This window comes from Ixodes scapularis, unplaced genomic scaffold (genome assembly GCF_016920785.2).
Source record: "Ixodes scapularis isolate PalLabHiFi unplaced genomic scaffold, ASM1692078v2 PGA_scaffold2__306_contigs__length_199485367, whole genome shotgun sequence".
Taxonomy (NCBI): domain Eukaryota; kingdom Metazoa; phylum Arthropoda; class Arachnida; order Ixodida; family Ixodidae; genus Ixodes; species Ixodes scapularis.
Window position 1 is genome coordinate 145,261,256 of NW_024609857.1, and position 24,147 is coordinate 145,285,402.

Below are 24,147 nucleotides of genomic sequence, written 5' to 3' on the forward strand. Positions count from 1 at the left end.
CATAATGCAACGCGCGCGCTTACGCCGACGCCGACAGCGACGCCGCTCAACCAGGAAACGGGCGCTTAAGAGCGGCACTCTAAAACCCGGTGGGGCGTAGCAACGTGACCTCTGGCCATGAGCTTTCGTCCGGGTGTTTCTGTTTCGGTTTCGAGCAGTTGATTTGTTTTTACTTTATTCAAGGTATGCGTGACTCTGCAGAAAAATATTGATTGCATAGTTTCCTGACACCTAAAAAAAATCGCCTGGCAAACAAAAACAAAAAAAAATTAAATTCGTTTTGGGGGTGTCAGTGTTTCTTTGACGGAATTACTGGTGAGCGAGTAAATAGTAAGTTAATCAGAGTGGGGTGGAGTTTTTGTGTAATGAGTGAGTCACTGTGTACTTTGTTTAGTTTTGAGCACGTTGTACGCGGCCCAGCAACAGGGGTGATGTAATGTTGCCTTAAGGGACTATGAAGCGTGTATTTTATTTTGCAAAAATTCTAATGGCCTTGATTAGGGAATTTTTTTAGGAAATCGCAAGAACCTTTAATGGGCACGCGCAGAGTCGGGACTGCGAGCGGATTCGCTGAGTTTATAAAGGCCTTCGATCTGAGAGCTTTTAAATGCCTGTAAAACAGGAGACCAGCTTCTATAATTCCTTTTCTACTGTAACCTTCTCTTCTTTTTACTATTTTTAGTATGCAGAGTGTGTCAAATGATCAGCTTTGTAATTTTGAGCGTTAACCACAAAAAAAAAAAAAGTTTAGTTGCTAAACATAGCATTTAACGCTCGAAATTTTCCCACAAACTTTAGCAGAGAAACCTCCCCGCTAAAACGCATTCTGCCTAATTTTCAGTTTACTCTTGCTCGATTTTCTTTGTCTGTTTTTCTCCTGATCTTTTTGGACCGGGAATGGCAGTCGAATTGTCGTAGATATAATTAAAGGCTCTAGCTAGTTTAAGAACTTCTGAGTGTCTGTTTTCGCTTCAAATTCTTTATTTTTTTGCGGGGTCGTAAGCCAGTAAGGCCAATTAAAATTTTATCCTGTGACGAATACAGCCCGCACTCTAGTCCTTTAAATATACGCTTAATTTCTTATTCTTTTTTTTTTCTGCATGAGAAGTACGCGGAAAATCAAATAGCACCTTCCCGTTCCAATATAGAGGGAGCGTATAAAATGCTCTCACATTTTAAAACTTAATTCCTCATTAAAACGCGTATGAAATTAGCGCTGGCCTCGCTAGCGACGCTGACGACGCTCGACATATAAGAGGACGACATACCTCGTAGCGGCTTCGTAATTGCGAACGCGCTCTTCAAGTGATTGCAAGCTGCATCGCATTACGGTGCCGCCGCCCTAATTGCCATACCCGGTATTCTCTGCCCCGTCGATGCAGACCGGAATGTGACAAATAACCCCGGATCCAAGGGTTCCACGAATGCTCCCCGGAGTAAAGAACGATGTCCCGCACTGTTGCAACGTATGCAGTTGATCGAGTCGGTGCATGCTACGAGGAAAATAAAACAGCGCAAACAAGACAAAAGTAGAAAGAGCACATAGACACAATTTGATTAGCGACTGTAGTTTCATTTTACTCGAAAATAGAAACATACGACATATTACCAAGCATATTATCGTTCTTTGATGACGCACGGTGCGAGTCCATGCGGCGAGCGAGCTCGTCCGTTGGCCCTCACAGTGGAGGCAGTGGCGTCATTGTCAGCGCAGAGTCATTTATACTGGGAGAGTAGGGCCAACGCCGCCTAGAAGACAGGGCCGTAGTGCTGACATTTTGGAGTCACCAGCGAAGGCCAACGTTGGACACAGACTGGAAACGATTGCTGCGTCCGCATTTGGTTTCGAGTAAATTTTAAGCCGAACGTTGACGCAATCGTGTCCAATCTGTAGCCAGCGTTGTCCTTCGCTGATGAAGCCATGTCCTTCAAGCCCTACCGCTTCGCTATCTAGCAGGTGTCGGGAGAGCCTTATTTTGAATACTATGCCTACAGTCTATACGCCGTTTCACTTTAGTACAGACGCACCCGACGCTACAAGTTGATGGGATCAATCAAACAACGTGAATTACGCAAGTCACTGGGTCTTTCTTGTACGCGATTGGTGCAGCGGTGGTAGACCACGTCTCACACTTGACGAACACCATGACTTTGCACTTCAGACGCTGTTTGATTGGTCCCATCGATTCGTAGCGCCGGTTGCGTCTTGACTCGAGACTTAAGGTGAAACGAAGTATAGTAGCTACGCCTGACAGCCAGAAATTGGGATAATGTCTCTGTCATCTTCGGGCATCGAATTTCGAACCCCCTCTGAATTAGACACGTCAAACACGCAGTGACCCGTCGTGGTAATGAAATGTTTCTCGTTAATGTAGGCGTCTTCGGCGCTGTACACGAAATCAATAGGTCAATTTTGCTTATCTGCAACAATCTTTCAAACTTGACCTTTGATTTGTTCTTCTTTTCTCAAAAGAGTAATTTTAATATTTTTTTGTATTATCTCTCAAACAATGTCACCGCTAAAATTTAGTGCAGCGACTGGCGCCCTCTAGGAGAAGCGGTGCGAATCTGTGCGCTGCATTGCCTGACTTCGTTTTGTTTGGTAAATAATAACTTCATTGAAAACTGAAAGAAAAATAGAATATGATTTGTAAGTTCTGTTCTGTAGGTCAATAAAGTATGACCGGTTTTTAATAGAGTCTTCAATTGCAAGCGTAAGAAAATGTTAGCGTACAAGAAATTTTGTTCATCTTATAACCCGGAATTGCACTCGCGCACCCGAAATGGAGTGCCCCAAACCAAAAACCTTCATCTTGTGGCCTAGGGAAGTTCGCTCGTTCTAGCAGTCGACAAGCTCCGCCCATCGACCGAACTCTCAATATAAAGTGATTTGGATCAACGTTCGGGCGCCGAAAGGCAGCGTCCACTGCAGCCCCTGGTAATTACGATATTATCCTTTCTACGACCTACGAGACTGTTAGAAGATCGTTCTGATAACTTCCATAACGGTCCTGATAAGGATGCGATCCATGCGCAAAGGTGACGGCAGGGTATCGGGTATCGTTATCGGAGATATCGAAATAATCATCCAAATACCTCAAAAGCTATGTGTCTTTTTTATTACAAAAAAAGTTTTAGAAATGTTTTAACGCACAAGAAAATTGCAGCCTATGTCGAAGACAGGTTAAGAGTAAATTTGAAGCTCCTCCCACCTCTCTCCAAGTTAGCAGAGCAAACGGTGGAGAGGAGGTCGCCTTGCGCATACTTGCAACTGGCGTTTGATTTTATCAGTCGTGTATGACGAGATTCTAAGCACTCGTGTTTTACCATCAGGGGCACAGACAGTCTCAACATCCTGCGTAAACTGCATGGCAGTCAAACCAAGTTTTTTCAGGGTGCTTATGGTGAATTTAACACGATACTTCCTCAGTCTCTGCTTAAATGGGACACCCAGCTTTTAGTCTTCGCCCATAACATCCGCTCAACACGGGACCACGGATATAGGACTGGTTGCATATTCCTAGACTTCTCCAAAGCATTCGATAAATTATCCCATCAACTGTTACTTTACAAAGTTAGGCTGCTAAGTATTAATTCAAATATCTGACATTGGTTAGAGTGTTCATAGACGCACTATCGCAATTTGTAACCATAAATGTCAATAACTCCACTTCTGTTCCCTCAAACTCCGGTGTGCCACAAGGCTCTGAATTTTATCCTACACTATTTCTAATCTACATTAAAGACCTGCCAACCTATTCCTCCCTTCTAAGTCCGGAGTTACTGGAACAAGCATCTTACTTGCTGTAGGCACGCCTGGGCGGAGGAGTCATCCCATAAGAAGCTCCGCATGGCCGTACCCTTTGCTCAAAGGCGCTATTTGGTGAGAAAGAAGCGCCTTGTAGGGGTTTCCCTTTTTAGACAATGTTGTTTTGATGATCTTCAACTTGCTTTAACTTGCCTTGCTTATGTTGTGCGCTGCTGTGCGTTTCTGTACCATAATTTGCGTGACTTTGTTTCGCCTTTCCTTGGTTGTACTATGCTGTGCTTTGGTGCACCTTGATTTGTTTGGCGTAGCAAGGCCTAACCTCCCGAAGGCATAATCGGCATCTCGTATCCCCCGGCGCAGTCGTCTACCGTAATCTCGTTGACAGCAGAAGCCTCCCGTGAGGTGTATGAAGTTTTCATCGCAAGACCGCACCTGCAGTGCAGACTCCATGATACGTGGTGAGGCCAGGTTAAGAATTCCGGACGAGGGTAGTTAGGTTGGGCTTACGTGTCCTTCAATCAACGAGCAGCGGTCTCCACATGCTAGAAAACGGACTCGTTTCTACAGGTGCCTCAAAAGCCTTCAGTCCAGGTAGCGGTTATTTATTTCGGGCCTTGGTTCGCATCCCATGCCTGACACCATGTTCTTGTTCTACGTGCCACTTCGGTAGTGTCTGCTTCTTCCTCCGCCGACCATTACAATCTCAGCTTCCATAAGCCTATTTGCTGACGAGTGTGTTCTTTATTGTAACATTAACAACATTGCTGATGTCGACATTATACACTCTGATTTTAATGCTCTTTTTTCTCTTGGTATGATGCATGACAGATGAAACCATATATTAGCATGTGTAATGCAACGAAAACATCACGGAAGGTTGAAGCGTGTCCTACTTACCATGTATTAAATAGCCCCCTTGAAAGCGATGTTACTTATAAATATCTAGGTTTTTTCTATCTTCAGACCTGTGATGAAAAACGCACACCAATTATGTTATTAACTACGCAGATCGCGCGCTTGGCTTCCTGCAACGTACCTTTCAGCAGGCGCCGTCTTCATTAAAACTTATCCTTTATAAGGCATTAGTTTTACCAAAATTAGAATATGCAAGTTCAGCCTGGGACCTTGGTACCTAAATTTGGACATATCTTTACTCGCAGCCGCACAAAACCGTTAAGCGCGCTTCTTATTATCAAAATATTATCGTACATCGACTGTCACGTCCATGAATTAAGTCATTTACTGCCTCTTTTTCGAGTCACCGTACAATCTCGCGTTTGTGCTAATTCGATAACGTCTGTTACAATAATCCACTAATGAGTGAACCAGTCTACGTCTCCTCGCGCCTCAACGACATATGCGAAATTGGCACAACCACTTGTCACTAACATTTCTTTCAACAGTTTCATCCCAAAACATCTCGCGAAGAAAACTGCCTTCCTCTAGTCATTGCAATTAGGGATGCCGCGAACTTTTTTCGAATCGAAGTTTCGATGATCGAATCAAGCGGTTCGAAAGGTTCGAAAGATTTCGATTTTTCGAATTGTTTACATCGTAAAATTCGACAGAAGTCGAATTTTCGAACTTGTTAAGCTAAGAAGTTCGACGTTTTTCGAACCGTCGAACTTATTACGCTAAAAAATTCGATCTTTTACGAACTTTCGAACTTATTGCGCCTCAAAGTTCGATGCTTTTCGAACTTCCGAACTTGACTGACCAAAAAATTCGATGAATATCGAACTTTCGAACTTATTTATCAAGAGGATTCGAAAAGCTTCGAACTTTCGAATCCTGAAAAGTGAGAAGTTCGACGACCTTCGAACTTTTAGCGTAAAAGTTCGACGTTCGTCGAACTTCGAATGACCGGCGGACGGTTTCATTTGAATTCAAGTAGTGAGGTACATTCGTAATATTTATTTCTCTAACTTTTACACGCGGTGCTGCGTTCCTTACGAAAGACAATGCCGTTTGTTTCAATGTTCTGGCATGCTTAGTTTTAAAGAAATAAATTCCCGAAGAAGCGAGGAAGGACGACGGGTTTTTGACGATTACCGTTTGTGCCAGATTTGAAGCGCGCTGTAGCCGAAGCTATTTATGGTAGAGATGTTATATTTTTTTTAAGAATGATCTATGTATAGCCTAGGTAAGTGCCGTCTTAAGATGTGATTATTGTTATTCAACGTGAGTTTCGAAGAAATGTCCAAACATGTATCTACATGCAATTATGCCCTAAACTTGATATCTATTTTTGTCTAAGTTGTTTGAGGTATCGCATTTAAATTAACACCACATACAGTACATATCATTGCCATCTGCAGAATACAAAATAATGTATTTATTGTTTTTTCACGTTAAGGAATGAATTAACTCATTTGAGAAGATTTCTAATAGTGTTCAAGTTCAGCACGTCATTAAAAGAAAACTTTTTTTTTTTTCGCTTCACGTTCCTGGGACGTGTTTCTTTTAGCCTGTACACATTTTGGTAAAAGAAACTTGTTTCGAAGTTCTGAACCTCTGAATATGCAAGAATACAACCCTTCCGGCGAATTCTTGATAGTTTTTTTTTCCAGCTTTTTATTCTTGCATTTATTTTTTTTATTTTTTTTTTTTTTTTTTACTATTGGCACAAGTATTTAGGTCGAAAAGACATAGCTTTGAACTTCCGAACCACTAAGCATGTGACGAGTAATGCCTTCTGACAACGAGTTTCTAACAATGACCATCTACGCAATCTTTTATGCAGTGAAGAGCGACAGTAGCGATATATATGCATAAATAATTTCAGATTAAAATAAGCTCGACCACGCCCTCTTTCCCGTATTGTTTCCTTTAACAGTCCGAAATATCTGGAAGGGGGGGGGGGGGGGGGGAAGGGGACTGAAGACCCCCCGCCCCCCCGCTACCCTCTTTCCCCCCGTTTTTCCTCTTCCGACGCCACTTGTATGGTAGAACGCTCCTCAACCTCGAGTTGTGTCGGCTTTTGCGAGGCGATTCCTCCGTCCCAGAAAAAAAACCTCCAGGACAATTATAAACTTAACTTACTATATGCCAGCGTCACTCGGGCGACGTTCGATCGGATTACTAGCATCGTGGCGAGGTGGTTTGCCAGGTCGCTTCATGGTTTTTCTGAGCCTCAACCTCCTGCTCGCCCCTGGCCGTTTCGAACTGAATGAGTCTCGTAAAACAGTGTGTTCGTGTGATCACTACTGCGTGATGCAGGTTAAAGACCCCCCCGGGCTGGCGGTCCCAGTTACTGATCTATGGTCTCAAGTCACTCTGCACTGGCAAATATTCCAGCACATCCGGGACACTCGTCGTCTCATTTAATTGCCTGACCAACTTCGCAGAATCTAGATATCACACCCTAACTTTTCTAAACTTGATTTTGTGGAAACCAGTGAGTCGTGAAAACGTTATTTGAAACGAACTGTGGAGGAATTTGAAAACCGGACTTCGAACTTTGAAAACGTGGACTAGAAAAAAATTCAAAATCTTCGTTTTTTTTTTTCGAATTTAGCGTTAAAAGAAAATCGAAACCTTCGAACTTTTCGAACTTCATGCAGAAAAAAATTCGAAATCTTCGAATTGTTCGAACTTCATGTCTATAAAAATTCGAAGCGTTCGAAGTTTTCGAATTTTATTTCCAAAGAATTTCGAAATCTTCGAATTTATCGAACCTGAAGTAAAAAAATATTCGAAATATTCGAATCCGAAATTTTAGAAACCGTGAAAGTTTCGAACTTTTCGAATTCGAAACTTCACTGTGATCGAAAGTTGCGAATTTTTCGAATTCGAACCTCGGTCAATACGAAAATATCGAAATTTTTCGAAATCGAACTTTAGTTCGCTTCGCAAATATCGAAACCTTTCGAAATCGAACCTGGGGCGGTTCGCGACATCCCTAATTGCAATAATCACAGATTTTGCCCGCTTTAAGCAAACACTAACAAGTCGTTATTCGTGTAAGTGAGCCATATTAATTATATGTTTATTACGTTTGTACTTCTATCCCCACTCCCCTCTGCAACGCTTCGGCCTATACTCCGTTTCACCTTCAGTCCGAGCGCAGTGGACGCCACGAGCCATCCCAGCCGATCCAGCGTCGGGAGAAAATCGCGTGACCTGCCGGTTGGGCGGAGCGACGCAGGGAGCTCAAGGTCACACGACACTCTCTCCACGCTGGATTGGCTGGGATGGCTCCTAGCATCCGCTGCGCTCGGACTGAAGGTGAAACGGAGTATAGAGGGTACAACAAATAAAATCATCGTGGTAAACTTTTACAAGCTTGCCTGCACACCAACTGTAATTTGGTCCATGGTTTTTGCAGTGAAGCTAGTATGGAGTAGCGGATGAGGGCACTCTTCGCCTCGTAAATTTCCGTAGACATTTCTTCACGGAACCGCTCGAGTACATTTGTTTATATGAAGGTCATAGCGCAGTTCCAACCTGACGCAAACATGGTCATTTGATGTTCTTGTACTCTTTTTTTTTTCAGACAGCGTACACGACGTCCTTCATCCTGTACTACCTTGCCACCAATCCGTCTAGCCAGGAGAAGCTGTTCTTGGAGCTGCGCCGGCTTCTGCCCGAGAAGGATTCCCAACTGGACCTCGAGCAACTCCAGAATGCTTCCTATCTTAAAGCCTGCATCCGCGAGAGCCTCAGGTGAGACATTGAGTCGTGGCGCTGACATCAGGCGGCACGAAGGAACTTGATTTTTCTTTAGGCCATTCGAATAATCGCCTTCTGTCAGTACTGTTACGATGCGATGTTATCGCTTATCGCTGTCGCGGCCGCAGCAGAACTGCTGAGTCAGGGGGGCGTACCTCTGGTGCTTGCTGCCGATATAAGCGGCATCGCCGGCAAGCTTTGCGCTCTTTTGGTTCCGGCTGCCAAACAATAAACGCTGCCAAATAAACGTCGGTCTCCGGATTCGTCGATTCTCCCGGAGAAACGTAACAGCTGGTGGCAGCGGTGGGATGGATCGACGACGCCGGGTTCCATGGGTGCTGTCGGTGAGTGCCTGAGGCTTCCTTTCCGTTCACCGAGCAGCTTAAGTGTTTAAGGCAGTTAGTTCTGTGGTGTCGCCAAACGGTTGATACGGGCGCTGGGCAAAAGTAGCCAAACTTTTTTGGAAATTTCTGAACATGGATCCGATAAATCTCGCGGCGATTGTGAAGCCCGATTTAATGCTCTTAGCGGAAGAGCTGGGTGTTAAAGTGGTCAAGGCCATGAGAAAGCCCGAGATTATCAAGGCCATTGAAGATTGTGGCGCGGGCGCCGACGAAATTTCCGAGTGTTGGAGCGAGGTGCAGAAGAGACGAAGGGAAGCGGAACTTCACGCGGCTCAAGAAGGGCTTCGCGTTGCTCGAGAAAAACTTGAGCTAGAAATGCTTCAACGTAACTTTGACGCTGGTGAGGCCATTGTGGTGGATAACAGCTCGAAAAAGTTTGACATGCGAGCCCTTTTGCAACCTTTTCGCGTCGGCGGAGACATGGGCCTCTATTTAGTAAATTTCGAACGGGTTTGCGCTAAGATGGGTCTTGTAGAGTCGAGCTGGCCTCAAAGGCTCTTGAGTTTACTGCCAGCGGAGGTGGCCGACGTTTTGGCCCGACTAGATCCTACAGCAGCCGATGACTACGCGTCCGTAAAGTCATGCCTGCTTAGGAAGTTCAGGTTGTCGCCTGAAGCTTTTCGCCAGAAATTTCGAGAGACAAGGAAAGGACCGGACGAAAGTTACGCGGAGTTCGCTTATAAGCTTAAAGGCTTTCTGGAAAGTTGGCTCCGTGGTGTCAACTCTTACGAGGATCGTGAAAAGGTGCTGGAGCAGATAGCACTAGAGCAGTTTCTCTCCTGTATTCCGATAGGTCTAAAGGAGTGGATTCAGGATAGACCGGAAGTAGAAACGGTGCAAAAAGCTGCAGATTACGCGGATGAGTACTGCTCTAGGCACGGGAAAAAAGTTGTAGAAGAAAACCGTAGCTCAAACCGTTTCTACGAACGATGCGGACCTCGCACGTTCGTGAAGAAAGCCGCCGAAAAGGGCAAAGAGAGTGAAGTACCGACAAAGGGAGTGTCTGATTCAGACGAAAAGAAACGTAAAATGAAGGCGTTCGAGGAGCGTAAACCAATAGTGTGCTACAGGTGTAAACAGCCTGGTCATGTCGCTTCTGGTTGCCGCGTCCCTAAAGTTGCTCCCGTTAACTTGTGTCTGGGAGAAGCGGAGGACTTACTCAGGCCGTATCTGTACGACATGAAAGTAAATGGTAAATTCTGCAAAGGTTTACGAGATACCGGCGCCACGTATGATCTGGTACACTCTTCGCTAGTGGAGCAAGAACATTTTACAGGCGACTGTGTGTGGATCCGTCAGGCCTTGGAAAATCGGGCAGTTAGTCTGCCCGTCGCTAAGGTAAAACTAAACGGACCTTTCGGAGTAGTGGAAACGGAAGCAGCTGTTTCTGACGGAGTGCTTCCAAACTGTCCGTACATACTGTCAAACAGAACTGCAAGGCAATTGAGCGAGTCGGGTATACCGCTTGACATGAATCCTGTTCTAGTCGTCACGCGCTCAATGACAACTAGTGCAGTGCCGGAAACACTTCAGACGGAAGCGAGCGCGACGACTGGTAAAACCAGCAGCGGGGCCGATGAAGAGCCGAACGAAGGAGCTGACATGACCACGCTGGTTTCGCCGGAGAGCAGCAATTTTCGTGCGCTAGCCGGTGTAGATAAGCTTACGCTTATCGCCGAACAGTCATCCGACCCGAGTCTTTCAAAGTGTCGTGATAGCGTGGGAAAAGAAATCAAGCCGAACATCTCCTTCTTTATGAGCAACGGCATTCTTTACCGTAGTTTCAAGGACAAATCGGGGAACGAGGTAGATCAGATTGTCGTTCCATCCAAGTATAGAATTGCATTACTCGAGCTTGCTCACGGAGAAGGGTGGTCGGGACACCTAGGAATCACAAAGACCAAGTGCAGGCTTTTGGCAGAATATTATTGGCCGGGCTGCTTTAAGGAGGCTGAGCAATTCGTCCGTTCTTGCGACACCTGCCAAAGAACAGGACGACCAAACGAGCGCCGAAAGGCGCCTCTCACACTAGTGCCCATAATCACGGAACCTTTCAAAAGGCTAGTGATAGACGTCGTAGGACCCCTACCTACAACTAAGACGGGTTTTAGGTACCTTCTAACGATATTATGCCCAGCCAGCAAGTTCCCAGAAGCCGTTCCAATGAAAGAGCAGACATCGGTCGAAGTAGTAGATAACTTGCTCTCGGTCTTTTCTCGGATCGGGTTTCCTAGTGAAATTCAATGTGATCTGGGTAGCGTTTTTACCAGTGCTCTAACAACCAGCTTTTTCGAGAGGTGTGGCATTAAGATTGTTCACAGTTCTGTAAGCCACCCGCAAAGTAACAGCGTAGAGAGAGCGCACTCGGTAATGAAGCGCATTCTCAGGGCCCTTTGTCACGAACAGAAAAAAGAGTGGGACTTGGCATTGCCCGCTATGCTTTTCGCGTTGCGAACCGTTGCTCACGAGTCAACTGGTTTCACGCCAGCGGAACTGGTCTATGGACGCAATTTGCGTTCACCTTTGCGGTTGCTGCGCGAGGGCTGGGAGGGTGAAGCCGAGAACCCAACAGTGGTGGAGTATGTGCTTTCCTTACTAAACCGTCTCCACAAAACGCGTGAGCTAGTTGAGGCTAACCTGGGAAAAGCGCAGTCGCGAGGTAAAACCTACTATGACAAAAACAGCCGCCTCCGAACGTTTAAGGTGGGTGACAAAGTCCTACTTTTGAGGTCTTCTAAGGCTCATAAGTTGGAATTGCAATGGGAAGGACCAGCAACGGTCCAGCAGAGGCTATCAGAGACAAATTACGTGGTAAAACTGCCAGGTCGCAGAAAAGAGGTCCGCATATACCATTGCAACCTTATGAAGCCGTACGTGGAAAGGGTGCAAGTAGTCAGCATTGCACTAAACCAACCAGAGGAAGTTCCTACACGAATTCCTGAGCTGGGAAAAACCGACGGGATCCTGACAATCGCCGAAGTCGTAGAGGCCGCAGTCGATAAGACGCTCACCCAAAACCAGTTTTCGGATCTTACGGCATTAATTGGCAAATACCAAAAATTGTTTTCAACTATTCCCGGAAGAACGAGTCTGGTCGAACATGACATCGAAGTGAGGACTCGGTCAAATATTCAGTGTAAGGCCTATCGTTTTTCCCCCCGCCAAGAAAAGCTATTAAAGGAGTCCGTAGATCAAATGCTAGAGCTAGGGTTGATTGAGCGGTGCGAGAGCGACTTCGTGTCTCCTATGATTCTGGTAGAGACTCCAGGAAAAGAACCTCGTCCCTGTGTGGACTATCGAAAGTTAAACGCGGTAACGGTAACAAAAGTCTACCCAATCCCTAATATCGAAACTTGCCTTGAGAAAGTAAGCAAAGCCAAGTTCATCTCAACCATCGACCTCGTTAGAGGTTACTGGCAAGTGCCACTTACCGCGAACGCCAGTAACCTTGCCGCCTTCATGACCCCGTTTGGTGTTTTTAAGCCGCTTGTCCTGAGCTTTGGACTGAAAAACGCACCCTATGCGTTTTCGAGACTGATGAATCTGGTACTGGTCGGAACCGAGTCTTTTGCGTTGCCGTACCTAGACGACGTCGCTATATTTTCGGACACGTGGAGAGAGCACGTTCAGCACCTAGAACAGGTGTTCTCGCGCCTGCAAGACGCAGGACTTACAGTCAAGGCGAAAAAGTGTAAGTTTGGCCGAGGCGAAGTATCGTATCTCGGACACGTAGTCGGTCAAGGAATGAGACGTCCACAAGAACTCAAGGTTCAGGCCATTAAAGAGTTTCCCTTGCCACAAACAAAAAAAGATTTGATGTCCTTTATCGGACTGGTGAATTACTACCACCAGTACATTCCCCAGTTCTCTGAAAAGGCGAGTCCCCTGACGGATGCGCTCAAGAAAACTGAGCCCACTAAGATCAAATGGGACGATCGCAAGATACATGCGTTTGAGGCTCTTAAGTTAGCCTTGGCGACTCAGCCCGTATTAGTCAGCCCTGACTACACAAGACCCTTCTTAGTGCAGTGCGACGCCAGCGAAAAAGGACTTGGCGTCGTTCTAAGCCAAGAAAATGAAGGGGAAGAGCACCCCGTTTTGTTTGCCAGCAGGAAGCTAACTTCAAGGGAGCAAGCCTACAGTACTATCGAAAAAGAATGCGCTTGTCTCGTATGGGCTGTAGAAAAGCTTCGCTGCTATCTCTATGGTTCGGAGTTTATTTTAATTACAGATCATAGACCGCTCACATGGCTTCAGCAGCTGTCCCCCAAAAACGGTCGCTTGTTACGCTGGAGCTTGACCCTCCAGGAATATTCTTTCTTGGTTCGACATAAAAAAGGAAAGCTTCATGCGAACGCCGATTGTCTGAGCCGAGCGCTCTAACCGGCGCACAGTGCGATTTTCTGTTTCTTTTGTCTCATCTGCACATTTGTAAATAGTTCCATTCAATTTCATTCATTAGCTGTCTATTCCCGAAAGATCGGGAACGATATTTTCAAAAAATTCTGGCTGCGTTTGGGGCATATTTTGTAAGCTATTTCTTTTGAATAATTCGTGCTCTCGGTGAGTGGAAAGGGCGTTTCGGGTGCCTCCGCAATTTCTGTGGTGCTTGGTTGTTGTTGGCCCTTCTCATTCCCCTCAGAAGCACGACGGACCTCTGTTGTCATCCCGACGTCCTGGCACCGACGGCACGTGACAGCCGCTGCTACTCCTGGGCCGCTGGCGACTTTGGCTCATGGTCGCAAGGAACGCCATCACCGCTCCTTCCTGCTCCTCTCGGACCGCACAGTCGACGCTTCCGACCAGTCAAGGACACTGAAAACTGCAGTGACGGTGTTGGGCCGCGCGTCGACGCTTCCGGCCAGTTTCGCAAACGGTGTTGGGCCCTGCGTCTCCAGGACTTCCCTCCCTTCGGATCAGCGCAAGCTGAACCTGTATTCGCTGCGAAGGTTTCTTCGAGCAACGACTGTGAAGTTCTGCGCAAGCAGCACTAGGATTACGCCGTTCGTTTGTCTGTCGAACATTCCCAAGGACGTGCTTGAAACCTGGAGAGTGGCGGGAAAATTGTTTTATGCGGTTTCGCCCTAAAAGGGGGAGGAGTTGTTACGATGCGATGTTATCGCTTATCGCTGTCGCGGCCGCAGCAGAACTGCTGAGTCAGGGGGGCGTACCTCTGGTGCTTGCTGCCGATATAAGCGGCATCGCCGGCAAGCTTTGCGCTCTTTTGGTTCCGGCTGCCAAACAATAAACGCTGCCAAATAAACGTCGGTCTCCGGATTCGTCGATTCTCCCGGAGAAACGTAACAGTACCACCTCGAAGGCAAGGCCAGCGAATTACGTCATCGTAGTGGATTCCTAACCCGCCCATGGTATATCTTACACCGTAGACCCGCCCCAAACGGCAAACAAGCTGAAGCTTGTCTTCTAGGTGGTATTGCTTCTGCACATTTCTATCCCTATCTGCTTTGCAGCGGAACGCATTCTGAATATCAGACGCTGCGCATGCGTCTGCAGCCCAGTCACTCCGAATGTTTTGCCAGGGTGATAAACACTGGAAAGGTGTATACGCAGGAGGACATACTTCTCCTGCCTTAAACCTGAACACCGGAGTCTTACAGAGTGAACAATGTCATCAACAGATTTCAGAAAACTTGCTCATAAGTAATCGTTGACTTAGCGGCGCGGCGCGTGCTGAAATCACGTGTCCTCTCATTATCATCATCACCCTAGCTGCGGGTACTGGTTGATGACGTGAGACCTCAAATTGCAACTTTAGGCCTAACGATAGGCCTAACAACAGGCCGTCTCGCTGAGCCGCCAGCAGTCTGGCTGGCTCTTTAGCAACGATGGCGCCGTTGCTATGGAGCCACATGACGCGTTGCAGCCAATAGGAATTTAGGTCCCGTTTCGCTCAAGGGAATTTAGGTGCCGTTTCGCTCAACCAATGGGAATTTAGGTGTCGTTTATCGCTGCTACAGACAGCGATAACGCTGGCTTCACTCAGACAACGCCGGTTCGCTTCATGGGACAGTTAATGCTTTCGCATTAAAGTATGATATTACCACAGAGATCTGTCAGTAGTAGCTGATACGGCCAAAATGTGTGGGCGAATATCTCTAATTCGGTGATATTTTTTTACCATCCGCAAATTCACAGCCTTCCACGGTGCTAGCCTCCAAAATTGCAATTGCTACGTGACTTGAAAAGCCACTGATTGAAACTGTTCCTTACCGAATTTTAGTTAATTACTCTACAAAAGATTACGATTACCTCTCGTATAATATTCGCCGCGCCGCGCACAAGACAACAAACTATAAGAAATGAAAGCCCTGTAACACCGGATTAGAGCGCTCCCTGTAACACCGGATTAGAGCGCAGCTCTTCGGGAGGAGGAAGGAAGGGTACTGAGGGATAGGATGGAAGGGTACTGAGGGATAGGTGACTCCCTGAGGCCACGTGACCTCAGGGAGTCACGTGACCTCAGGGGTAACCCTCGTGACCGTCGTGAGGGTAACCCTCGTGACCCTTGTAAGGGTAGCTCTCATAGCCCTCGTGACCCTTGTGAGGGTAACCCTCCTGACCCTTCTGAGGGTAATTCTTTTGAGGGTAACTAGCCCTCGTAGCCCTCGTGAGGGTTACGAGGGTTACAAGGGTTACTCTCGTGAGGGTTACGAGGGTAACCCTCGTGATCCTCGTGAAAGTAACCATCGTAACCCTCGTGAGAGTAAACCTCGTAACCCTCACGAGGGTTACGAGGGTTACGCGCGGTTACGCCGACGACGGCGATGCCGCTCAAGCCGGAAACGGGCACCTAATAGCTGCGCTGTAAAAATACACTCCCACAAAGAAAACTCTCGCGCTGCGTTGACTGTCAGCTCTGGGATATATTAAACATAACTTTGTTATGTTTTACTCTTATGCACTAAAAGTAAAAATAAAATAAAAATTAACTAAGGAAGAACAGAGAAGGAAAAAGAAAAAGATAATGAAAAGGAAAAGGAGAGAAGTTCAGAAAGCCAAGTGAGACAAGGAAATAAAATACAAAATAAGGAAAATAAAATAAAAAAATGAAATTAAAGAGGGAGGGATAAAGTCCGACTACAGTAAAAGTCGCTAAGGAGCTTTTTTTTAAATAATCTAACTCTTTTTTGGATAAGGTATCCCAAAAAAAGATTTTATCCCAAAAAGAGGTAGATTATTTAGGAACACCTCCTTAGTGACTTTTAGTGTAATCCCTTCCTCTTTCATTTCATTTATTTTTCTTTTTCTTTATTTGTATTTTATTTCTTTGTCTTCCTTTTGTTTCTTATCTTCTCTCCTTTTCCTTTTATTTATCTTTTTCTATTTCTTTCTCTGCTCTTCCTTAGTTAATTTTTATTGTCTTTTTTAGAGCGTAAGAGTAAAACTAAAAGATAACGAAGGTGATGTTTAATATATCCCAGAGTTGACAGCCAGCGCTGCGTGAGAGTTGTTCCTTTGTGTGTATGTATTTTTATAGTGTGTTTCCTTTTGTGTGCTGTGAAATATTAGCATGATTCACCAACTCACCCAAGCTGAAGTGTAGATCGCATTTACTTAGCAGTAAGCCCTATATATATAAAAAAAAATATTTACCATGAAAAGAAAGCACCCTCTATGAGCATAAAGCAGTGAAAGAACATCCATCAGCCTATTAAAATTATTTACTACACACCTTCGTGACGCGTCGAAACGTTTATCAATCTTTATATCTGTGTAACTTGTGTGTGCTCTTTAACTTTTGCTTTGCAGGATATTTGAACTTTTCACGTCGCTCCAACATCAGAAAAACCTGGCTCATTTCAGATCAAATCACATCAAATCAAATCATAAAATTCTACTGCAACGACGGCCGAAAGGGGCGGTGAAAAAAACTGCAGCGTGACGAAAAACCTGGCCCCTCTTGGCAGATGAGTAAACAGGAAAATTTGACAATTACATCAACTACAAAAAAAAAAACTATTTGTTTGGAAACCATGCTTTTGCGTAAGAACAAACACACAAAAACACTATTTTGGTACATACTTTAATTGAAGATTAGTATAAAATAACAGGAGCGTTTTGTTTTGATAAAACTTGAGTTTACAAGGTTTTGCGGCACAATTATTATTGTTTTTATAAAACCATGAACCCCCCGTGATCTCAGGTAGTCCATCCCGACTTGGGCGCGCACAAACTTCGGGAATTGCAGTGTAGCCTGATTCTCTAATGCTCGAAGCTCGCAATGCGTTGAAAGTCTTCTACGGAGTCACGCGCCGGAAGCTGGGAGCGCAGTAAAAGCTGCACTAACTTCACCAACGTAGTACAAAAATGTTGGGGCAGAATGATGAAGCACTAAAAGCGTAAACTGACATTTCACCGATACTGAACTGACATACACGTGGTCAGCCGACGCTGCCAGTACTTGATTGTTATCCGTGATGTTTGGCGGGTACTCAGCCCACGCTGCCAATACTGGACTGATATTGTGCCTGTACTGCCCGAGTTTTGAAACGATATTCACCAGATACCGGGGGATGGAAAAGAACGGGATACTCGGCATATATTGCGAACAATACCGTACCGACACTCGCCGATTATTGTTGTGGTGCTGGGGTTATGCCTGCTGGTGTGAATCGTTAAACGTAATATAATCACGAATAAAAACGAAATATCCATGCAGGAGTAAATATAAATGCTTAATCAGGCGAACTTCAGCATCGAAATAAAACCAAGGTTATGCCGTACATCCTTCGTTGGCGACTGAAGGGTAGCAGGTCCGAAGCAGCTCGTTACCTTTACTTTTATTCACGCTGTGCGATCAAGAATGTTCCGAAGCAGAACACTCGATGGCAGCCGAGAATAGACTAGAAATTTCAGCAAGGGTCCAGAATTATAAAAAAGTATGTCAAATTGCAAGGCAATGGTTTTAAATACGTGAAGCTTTCTAGCACCACAAACGTTTCGCGATACTCTGACTGTCACGCGTGCAGGGCCGATAAACCTGGCGATCTTCCAGAGCCTTCCATGCTCTCAAGCTCCTCTAGTGCGCACAGGCAGTCGAGCTCCTCCTCGCCTGCCTCATCGGCCTCGCCTACCCGTCTGGTCACGTGACCTTCATCTTTAACCAATCAGCATCGAGCTTCACGGCCACGCTTATCAAGCTTCATTTATGAGGCTTCGCGAAATGCTGAGCACCTAGCCAAAGAACGCTTCACGTTAAAAGAAAGATGCAGGACGAGATGGGTTCGAACCCCGCCCCTCCATGTGGCAGCCGGATGCGTAGCCAGCTCGGCTACGCACCTGGCACTCTTTCCATGACAGGCATTGCTTATTTTTATTTTGCAGATTAAGTCCGATTGCGATTGGAGTCGGGAGGATCCTGCCCGAAGACGTTGTCCTGTCGGGATACAACGTGCCAGCAGGGGTGAGATATGTTTTTGTTGATTAACATGTTTTTTTTTTTCTTTGGAAATAAAGCAACCAGGATACCAGACCCGTCTTTAACCATCTGCTAATACCTGATAACAATTGCCGTTTAAAATCAATCAGACGGACGCGGTTTTTTTTATTTAATTTTTGTTTCTCTAGAAGTAACACGCCTCTTGGTGCTGCTGTAAACTGCATTAATTAAAGTGCCGGTAAATCGTTTTATTGGAACTCTAAATTAATATAATATCCTAGATTTATTGAGGTAAGTATGTCGTACGCTTACAAGGAATTCACACAAAAATATTCACGTACTTTGTTTATTTATTTACTAATAATCATAAGTAGCACGTCAGAGCCAAATAAAAGGTTGAGCAAGTTGGCAGTAGATCGTTATAAAAAAAAGAAGCAAACAGCGCTAGAAACGGGGGCCATACGGAGTGCTCTGCACTACCAACAACGATGTCTAAAAACTGGCCTAAAAGTGGACAAAAAGTAGAATGTCGAATCGAATACAAACAGCGAAAATGTTATTCGCAATGTTCACAAGATCGGAAAAAAAAAATCGCATAGTCGAGGGAAAATACCAGTTTTTTTTATCCTTCAGTGTACTTCGGTAGTAATTCAATTACAGAAATTGAATTACTGTAATTAATTTACTGCTCTCGTTTATATTTTGAGTTCTTTACTTTTGGCTAAAGGTAATTGTAGTGAGAGGAACTAACTTTAGGCTGCGTTCATATAATCTTTGCCGAGGTCGGTTAAGAGCCGTCCTTGGAAAAGATAGAACGTCACAGTAGCTGAGTTTTAATTACATTTTAACTTCGGTAATTCCTTTAATGAGCCTGAGAGTGTAAAATAATTATGAATCTGCCTCATCTTGTCCTTCTACCAAGTCGGCGGGTATTTAAAGAGCCAAGCCTGCGCAAGGCTGCTGACCATGCAACCACAGCTTAGCCACTGTCAGTCACAGCAGCCGTAACGCGGCAAAGTAGGATGACACCACGTAAAACAAAAGCTAATTCAATTGTCTAGATGGTAAAAAGGCATCAGAATTATGTGATTGTGGCAAGCAGATTCCGTATTTTTATTAAGACTAGCGTTGACCCAGAAAAATTAATAATTAGAGTTTACATTGCATTGTGTCAGTGCTTATTAACATCAATAATCCCGTTTAATTTAAACCGTGGTTACGAAAAGAGCATAAACAATCTTGGTGGTACGGTAAAATAATGAAACAACTTACTCGTATTATACTCAGAACTCAGCCCTCATATCACTTAATAAATCCAGTGAAACAAAGACACACTATGGCTATAATTATAGTGCAATTAAATGCAAAGGTGCAAGTGAGCTAGACATTTTTTATTTTCGACATACTATGGCATGAATGTAAAGCGTCATAGAACACATGCTTTATCTTGAACGGTCATACAAGGTATGAACGATTATTTTTTAGTGCGGAGAGTAATTGCAATGTAATTTAAGTACATTCTGAAAGTAATACATAAACATAATAATTACTTTTGTATGCTAATAATAAAACATATATTTTAACTAATTTTGGAGCAAAGTAGTGGCAATTGTAATTGAATTACTTTTCACAGTATGTTCTGCAGGGCGGAACCAAGAGGTTAGCTATGATAAAAAAAAAATGTACAGGCCATTCCATTCTGTCGAGATGGATGACCAGCGAAGCGACACAGACGGTGGCGTGTGCCGCCCGCCAGTGCCGCTGGCATTGTCGTTGCCGTTCGCGCCGTTGGTCTTCGTAGGCGCGTTTTAGACATGTGTTCGTAGGCGCGCGTGTACTTTTCGCCCACCCGGCGAAAAGTACACACGCGCGACGGGACCGCCACCCCGGGAGAGCGGAAGGAACTAGACGCGCAAGCGCTTGAAGCGACGACAAAGTGAAGGCGGTGCGAGTTTTTGTTGACGTACACGAAGGATATGGCTTCCGATCGATTTCAGCATTGTTTTAGGAGCAATGAATACCATATGGTGACTAACAACGAACGAAATCTCTAGCGTGGATGCGTCTCAATTGAAACACCGTTCACTCACGCTCACGGGAAGCCCTCTCTGCTTTCATTAACAAAGGCAGCTTTGGTTCCTGCTTCAATAATTTGAACAATATGGATTTCGATCGATTTCAGCATTGTTTTAGGAGCAATACGATATGGCGATTAACAAAAAATGAAGTTTCTAGAGTGAATGCGTCTGGATTGAAACACCGGCCAATCACGCTCACTCATGGGAAGCCCGCTTTGAGAAGTCCCCACCTCTGGCGCCTCTATATTTTCGTTAACACAGGCAGTGTTAGTTCCTGCTTCGATAATCTGAAAAATCCACGGAACCCTAGCCATAGACCCGGAGCTGTGTATACAGAGAGTTTGGTCAATGGGAAGCGCGGGCAGAGCCAGGACGTACATCAGACGCAGAAAGAGGGTTTGGCATGCTCTCTTGACCAACCAGAAGGCGAAAAGAATCCTCTAGTTGTGGTAGCGAGAAACAGTTTTGGTCGTTTTAGTAAGCGCATAAGCGTAAAATGTAGTAACTCTTTGTGGTTGAAAATAGGGTGCACGTGGTGTTTCGATCGGGATCATGCAGAAATATGTAAGAAACAAATGTGCTGCTCGAACTCTCTCTTGCTCGGACAGGGTGTGACCGCTCGGATGGCAGATTCCCGGACCTCGGCTCTTGGCGTTCAGATTATGTCAATCGTTCCGCTAAACGCACTCTTCCAGCATGATTTTAGATTATCGTGATTGAAACATCACTTGCACTATATTTTCTGTCACCGAAAGTTACTCCGACGCACTTACCAAGTTTGTTTCTCGCAACCACCGCCAAGGTCATATATCCGGCTTCTGGCTGGTCACATTCGAATTTGTGAAGACGCCCTGGAACACGCCCAGCCCGTTTTCTGCCAATGGCGCCTCCTCATTTGTCTTCTATACTTCCCAGTGAATGGCCAAACTCTCTACATATGCGGCTGTGCAAAGACCGCGCGACGGGACCACCACCCAGGAAAGGCGGAAAGAACTAGGCACGCAAGCGCTTGGAACGACGACAAAGAAAGGGCACTGCGATTTTTGTTGACGTACACAAAAAATCCACGGAACCCTAGCCATAAACAGCTTCTCCGTAAAACGTCGTTGATGACCATTCTTAACTGACAAACTTAATACACGGCTGACGGATGTGTCGAGCCATCCACGTGTGGAAACGCAGCGTGTTGGATGTATGGAAGGATATGGCGGAACTGTTTAAATCGGGTGTCGGCTCGCGTCACCAGATTCAAGCCTTGCTGGACGCCGCGGAAAGCGATATTGCAGCGGAAGCGGCCGGTATATTTATTGCTGTCACTCAATATTTTAATTATAAATTATGATATTATAAATGTAACAAGCGAGAATGGGTTTAAAGTGCCCCGAGCTGGCTGCAGGTGGCGCAAGATTTCTTGAATTCAAAATGGTGTCGTGCGTGGTTTACGGGTTTACCTCGAGCCCATCCAAGAAGCTGAGCCTGAGAGTGAAACTGCTTTCTTCGAAAAACACAATAAAAAAAAAACGACTTCCTGTCGAACTTGCTTCTTAGTCAAGGCTCCAGAATAGAGGCGTGATTTTGATCCAGCATAGGCCTATGACGACTATATTTTACCAGATAGACGGCGGTCCTGATTCAACCCGTTTTTTTCCCGGCTGCACTGATATTCAATATATGGTAATTTTTGAAAACTCGACTTCTAGGAATCCGAATGTCCAGTCGAATTATTGGGTCAACCATTCATCGATTCGAACTTAAAACTCAAATATTCGCAAAACTCTACTTGCCAATCGATATTTGCGAGGCGATATGAACGTGCGTCAATTTTGAAAATATTCCTTTGCAAACTTGGCTCCCTAACATGGCCGACTACAAAACCGCAATGGCAACGGTGACGGATCACTTAACACTCAACAGACTGTACATGTAGGATGCGTGTCGAGTGAGCATTACACAGGGAGGTAGAGGGTCAACCAGTCGGGTCCCTTTTCTAACTGTCCCTTACAGCGCGGAGAAACTCTCTTTGCAGACGGTGCTGATCACACACAACCAGGTGGCCTGTCGTCAGGCGAGCAACTATCCGGAGCCCGAAAGCTTCTCGCCCGAGCGCTGGCTCAAGGACCGCAGCGACCAGGGCTCGACAGCCAAAACTCACCCGTTCTGCCTGCTGCCCTTCGGCTATGGACCCCGCATGTGCATCGGCAAGCGCTTCGCCGAGACCGTCATGTGCCTTCTGGTTGCCAGGGTCAGTTGCCGGGCCATCCCTTGTTTTCTCGCATTCCCTACGATCCGCGACCACAACCTCATGCATTTCATCAGGCTACCTCTGTTTCACATTTCGACCACTAGGCAGCGGCTGTTTTCGACGGACACTTGCAGAGAGCCATGATTTTTTTCAAGAAAGAGACCAGTTGAAACCAGGCAGATTGTTTTCAATTCAATGGCGAACGCCTCCTACGGCAGTTGGTCGCAGGTGCGCATGCGTTAGTCGCCACGTAGCAAGTAAGAAAGCGGACAGAGAGGTGGAGTCAGGCTTGAAGTGGCTTGCAGACGACAGACGCCTTCGTCACCTCGTGGCGCCTTATGTTGCGAACGCAGTTGACAAACCATGTGACCCCGATAGACCAACTGGAAGCACTCAGTAATTTAGGCACACTGTACACTTGGATAGGCGACAGCGCTGCCCGTGCCTCTCCTTCACGGCTTTTCCGTTAGATGGCGCTGCCTCTCTTGGTGTTGGGAACAGTCTGGTGAAACTGCTGCAGTCTTCTGAAACATAAGAACTGCAAGCAACGCTCCACTGAATGCTCAAGGGGCCATGATGCATTGGGTATTCGAGGGAGCAGGGTGTTTGTAACCATGAATCATTCAAATAAAAAAAATACACACGCTTTATCATGCTGACAAAGACCAGCGATCCCTCCCATTATGCGTACCGTACAAACCACACACTTAATTTTGATTAATTTTGAAAAATTTTCTTTCTTACATTTTTTCCTCTCTCCCTCCCGTTTTCCGATCCGTCCTCCCACCCTTCTTCCAACACCACCTTGAGCTGGAGGCCGCAGCGCTTCTCCGGTGACGTCACGCGAGTCGGCTGGCGAGCGTTGTGGAGAAGCGCTGAACTGAAGGCGTCGCGCGTAATTTACCGACGTAGTATTGCTCTTTCTTCCTTCACACAAACGTTTGTTAATAGGCGAAATGGGAGTTATAAACATCTTTATGACTGGGAAACATATTTTATTACACGAGCAGCGTCTAGGACCCACCATTATTATAACGATATCCAAGAACATGGTTAAGGGCGTTTGTAGAAAGATTAGATTTTCTTTTAGGCAATTAACTCTTGGTTGCTTTAGTTATCTCTAGAAGCGAATAGACATAAACTAACAAAGAATAATTGGTGTAAAACATTATTGCGAGGAGTGAAGAGACCCGCCAAAATGCATTACAGCACCAATTAAGTAGGTGGTGCTTGCATATATCTGGTTGCTGAATTCATCCGTGGTACTAAATAAAAGATGTGTTAACAAATTGTGGACTGATGCTATCCTGGAGTACGAAAAAATGTAGTGTGTCCAAATGGAATTTTCAGCAGAAGTAAACAAAAAATTTAAGAACAAAACTGCCGGCGAGCTGGGGAATGTTTATCACAAAGCAAATATACTGGGACTGGGTCGCGAAAACTAAAAAGTAAACGCAAAAAAGACAGTAAAAAGAGGGAAGGACACCGTCTAAATCAGTGTACAAGCTTTCATTTAACTGAGTGCAGGAAAACCTAAAAAAGTGAAAGCATAATAATTTTTAGTAATGAACACATATGTAGGA

General features: G+C 45.4%; 2 protein-coding genes across 2 annotated transcripts in view; both read left to right on the top strand.

Moving 5' to 3' along the window:
- The window catches only part of LOC8036952 (cytochrome P450 302a1, mitochondrial), a 104,989-nt gene that overhangs the window by 75,935 nt on the left and 4,907 nt on the right, over window positions 1-24,147 (top strand). Inside the window, exons 7-9 of the mRNA XM_029973376.4 lie at window positions 8,265-8,434; window positions 18,190-18,268; window positions 22,349-22,564. Of these exons, the coding sequence (XP_029829236.3) occupies window positions 8,265-8,434; window positions 18,190-18,268; window positions 22,349-22,564 (465 nt within the window). The remainder of the gene's footprint in view (window positions 1-8,264; window positions 8,435-18,189; window positions 18,269-22,348; window positions 22,565-24,147) is intronic.
- Window positions 8,783-13,390, top strand: LOC115326284. The gene has a single exon (XM_040217644.3). It carries the CDS (start codon window positions 8,917-8,919, stop codon window positions 13,225-13,227), a length of 4,311 nt encoding a protein of 1,436 aa, XP_040073578.1. The 5' UTR covers window positions 8,783-8,916; the 3' UTR covers window positions 13,228-13,390.

Bases quoted from the DNA above. Each gene is read 5' to 3' on its own strand.
- LOC115326284 (XM_040217644.3), top strand. From the start codon at position 8,917: ATGGATCCGATAAATCTCGCGGCGATTGTGAAGCCCGATTTAATGCTC.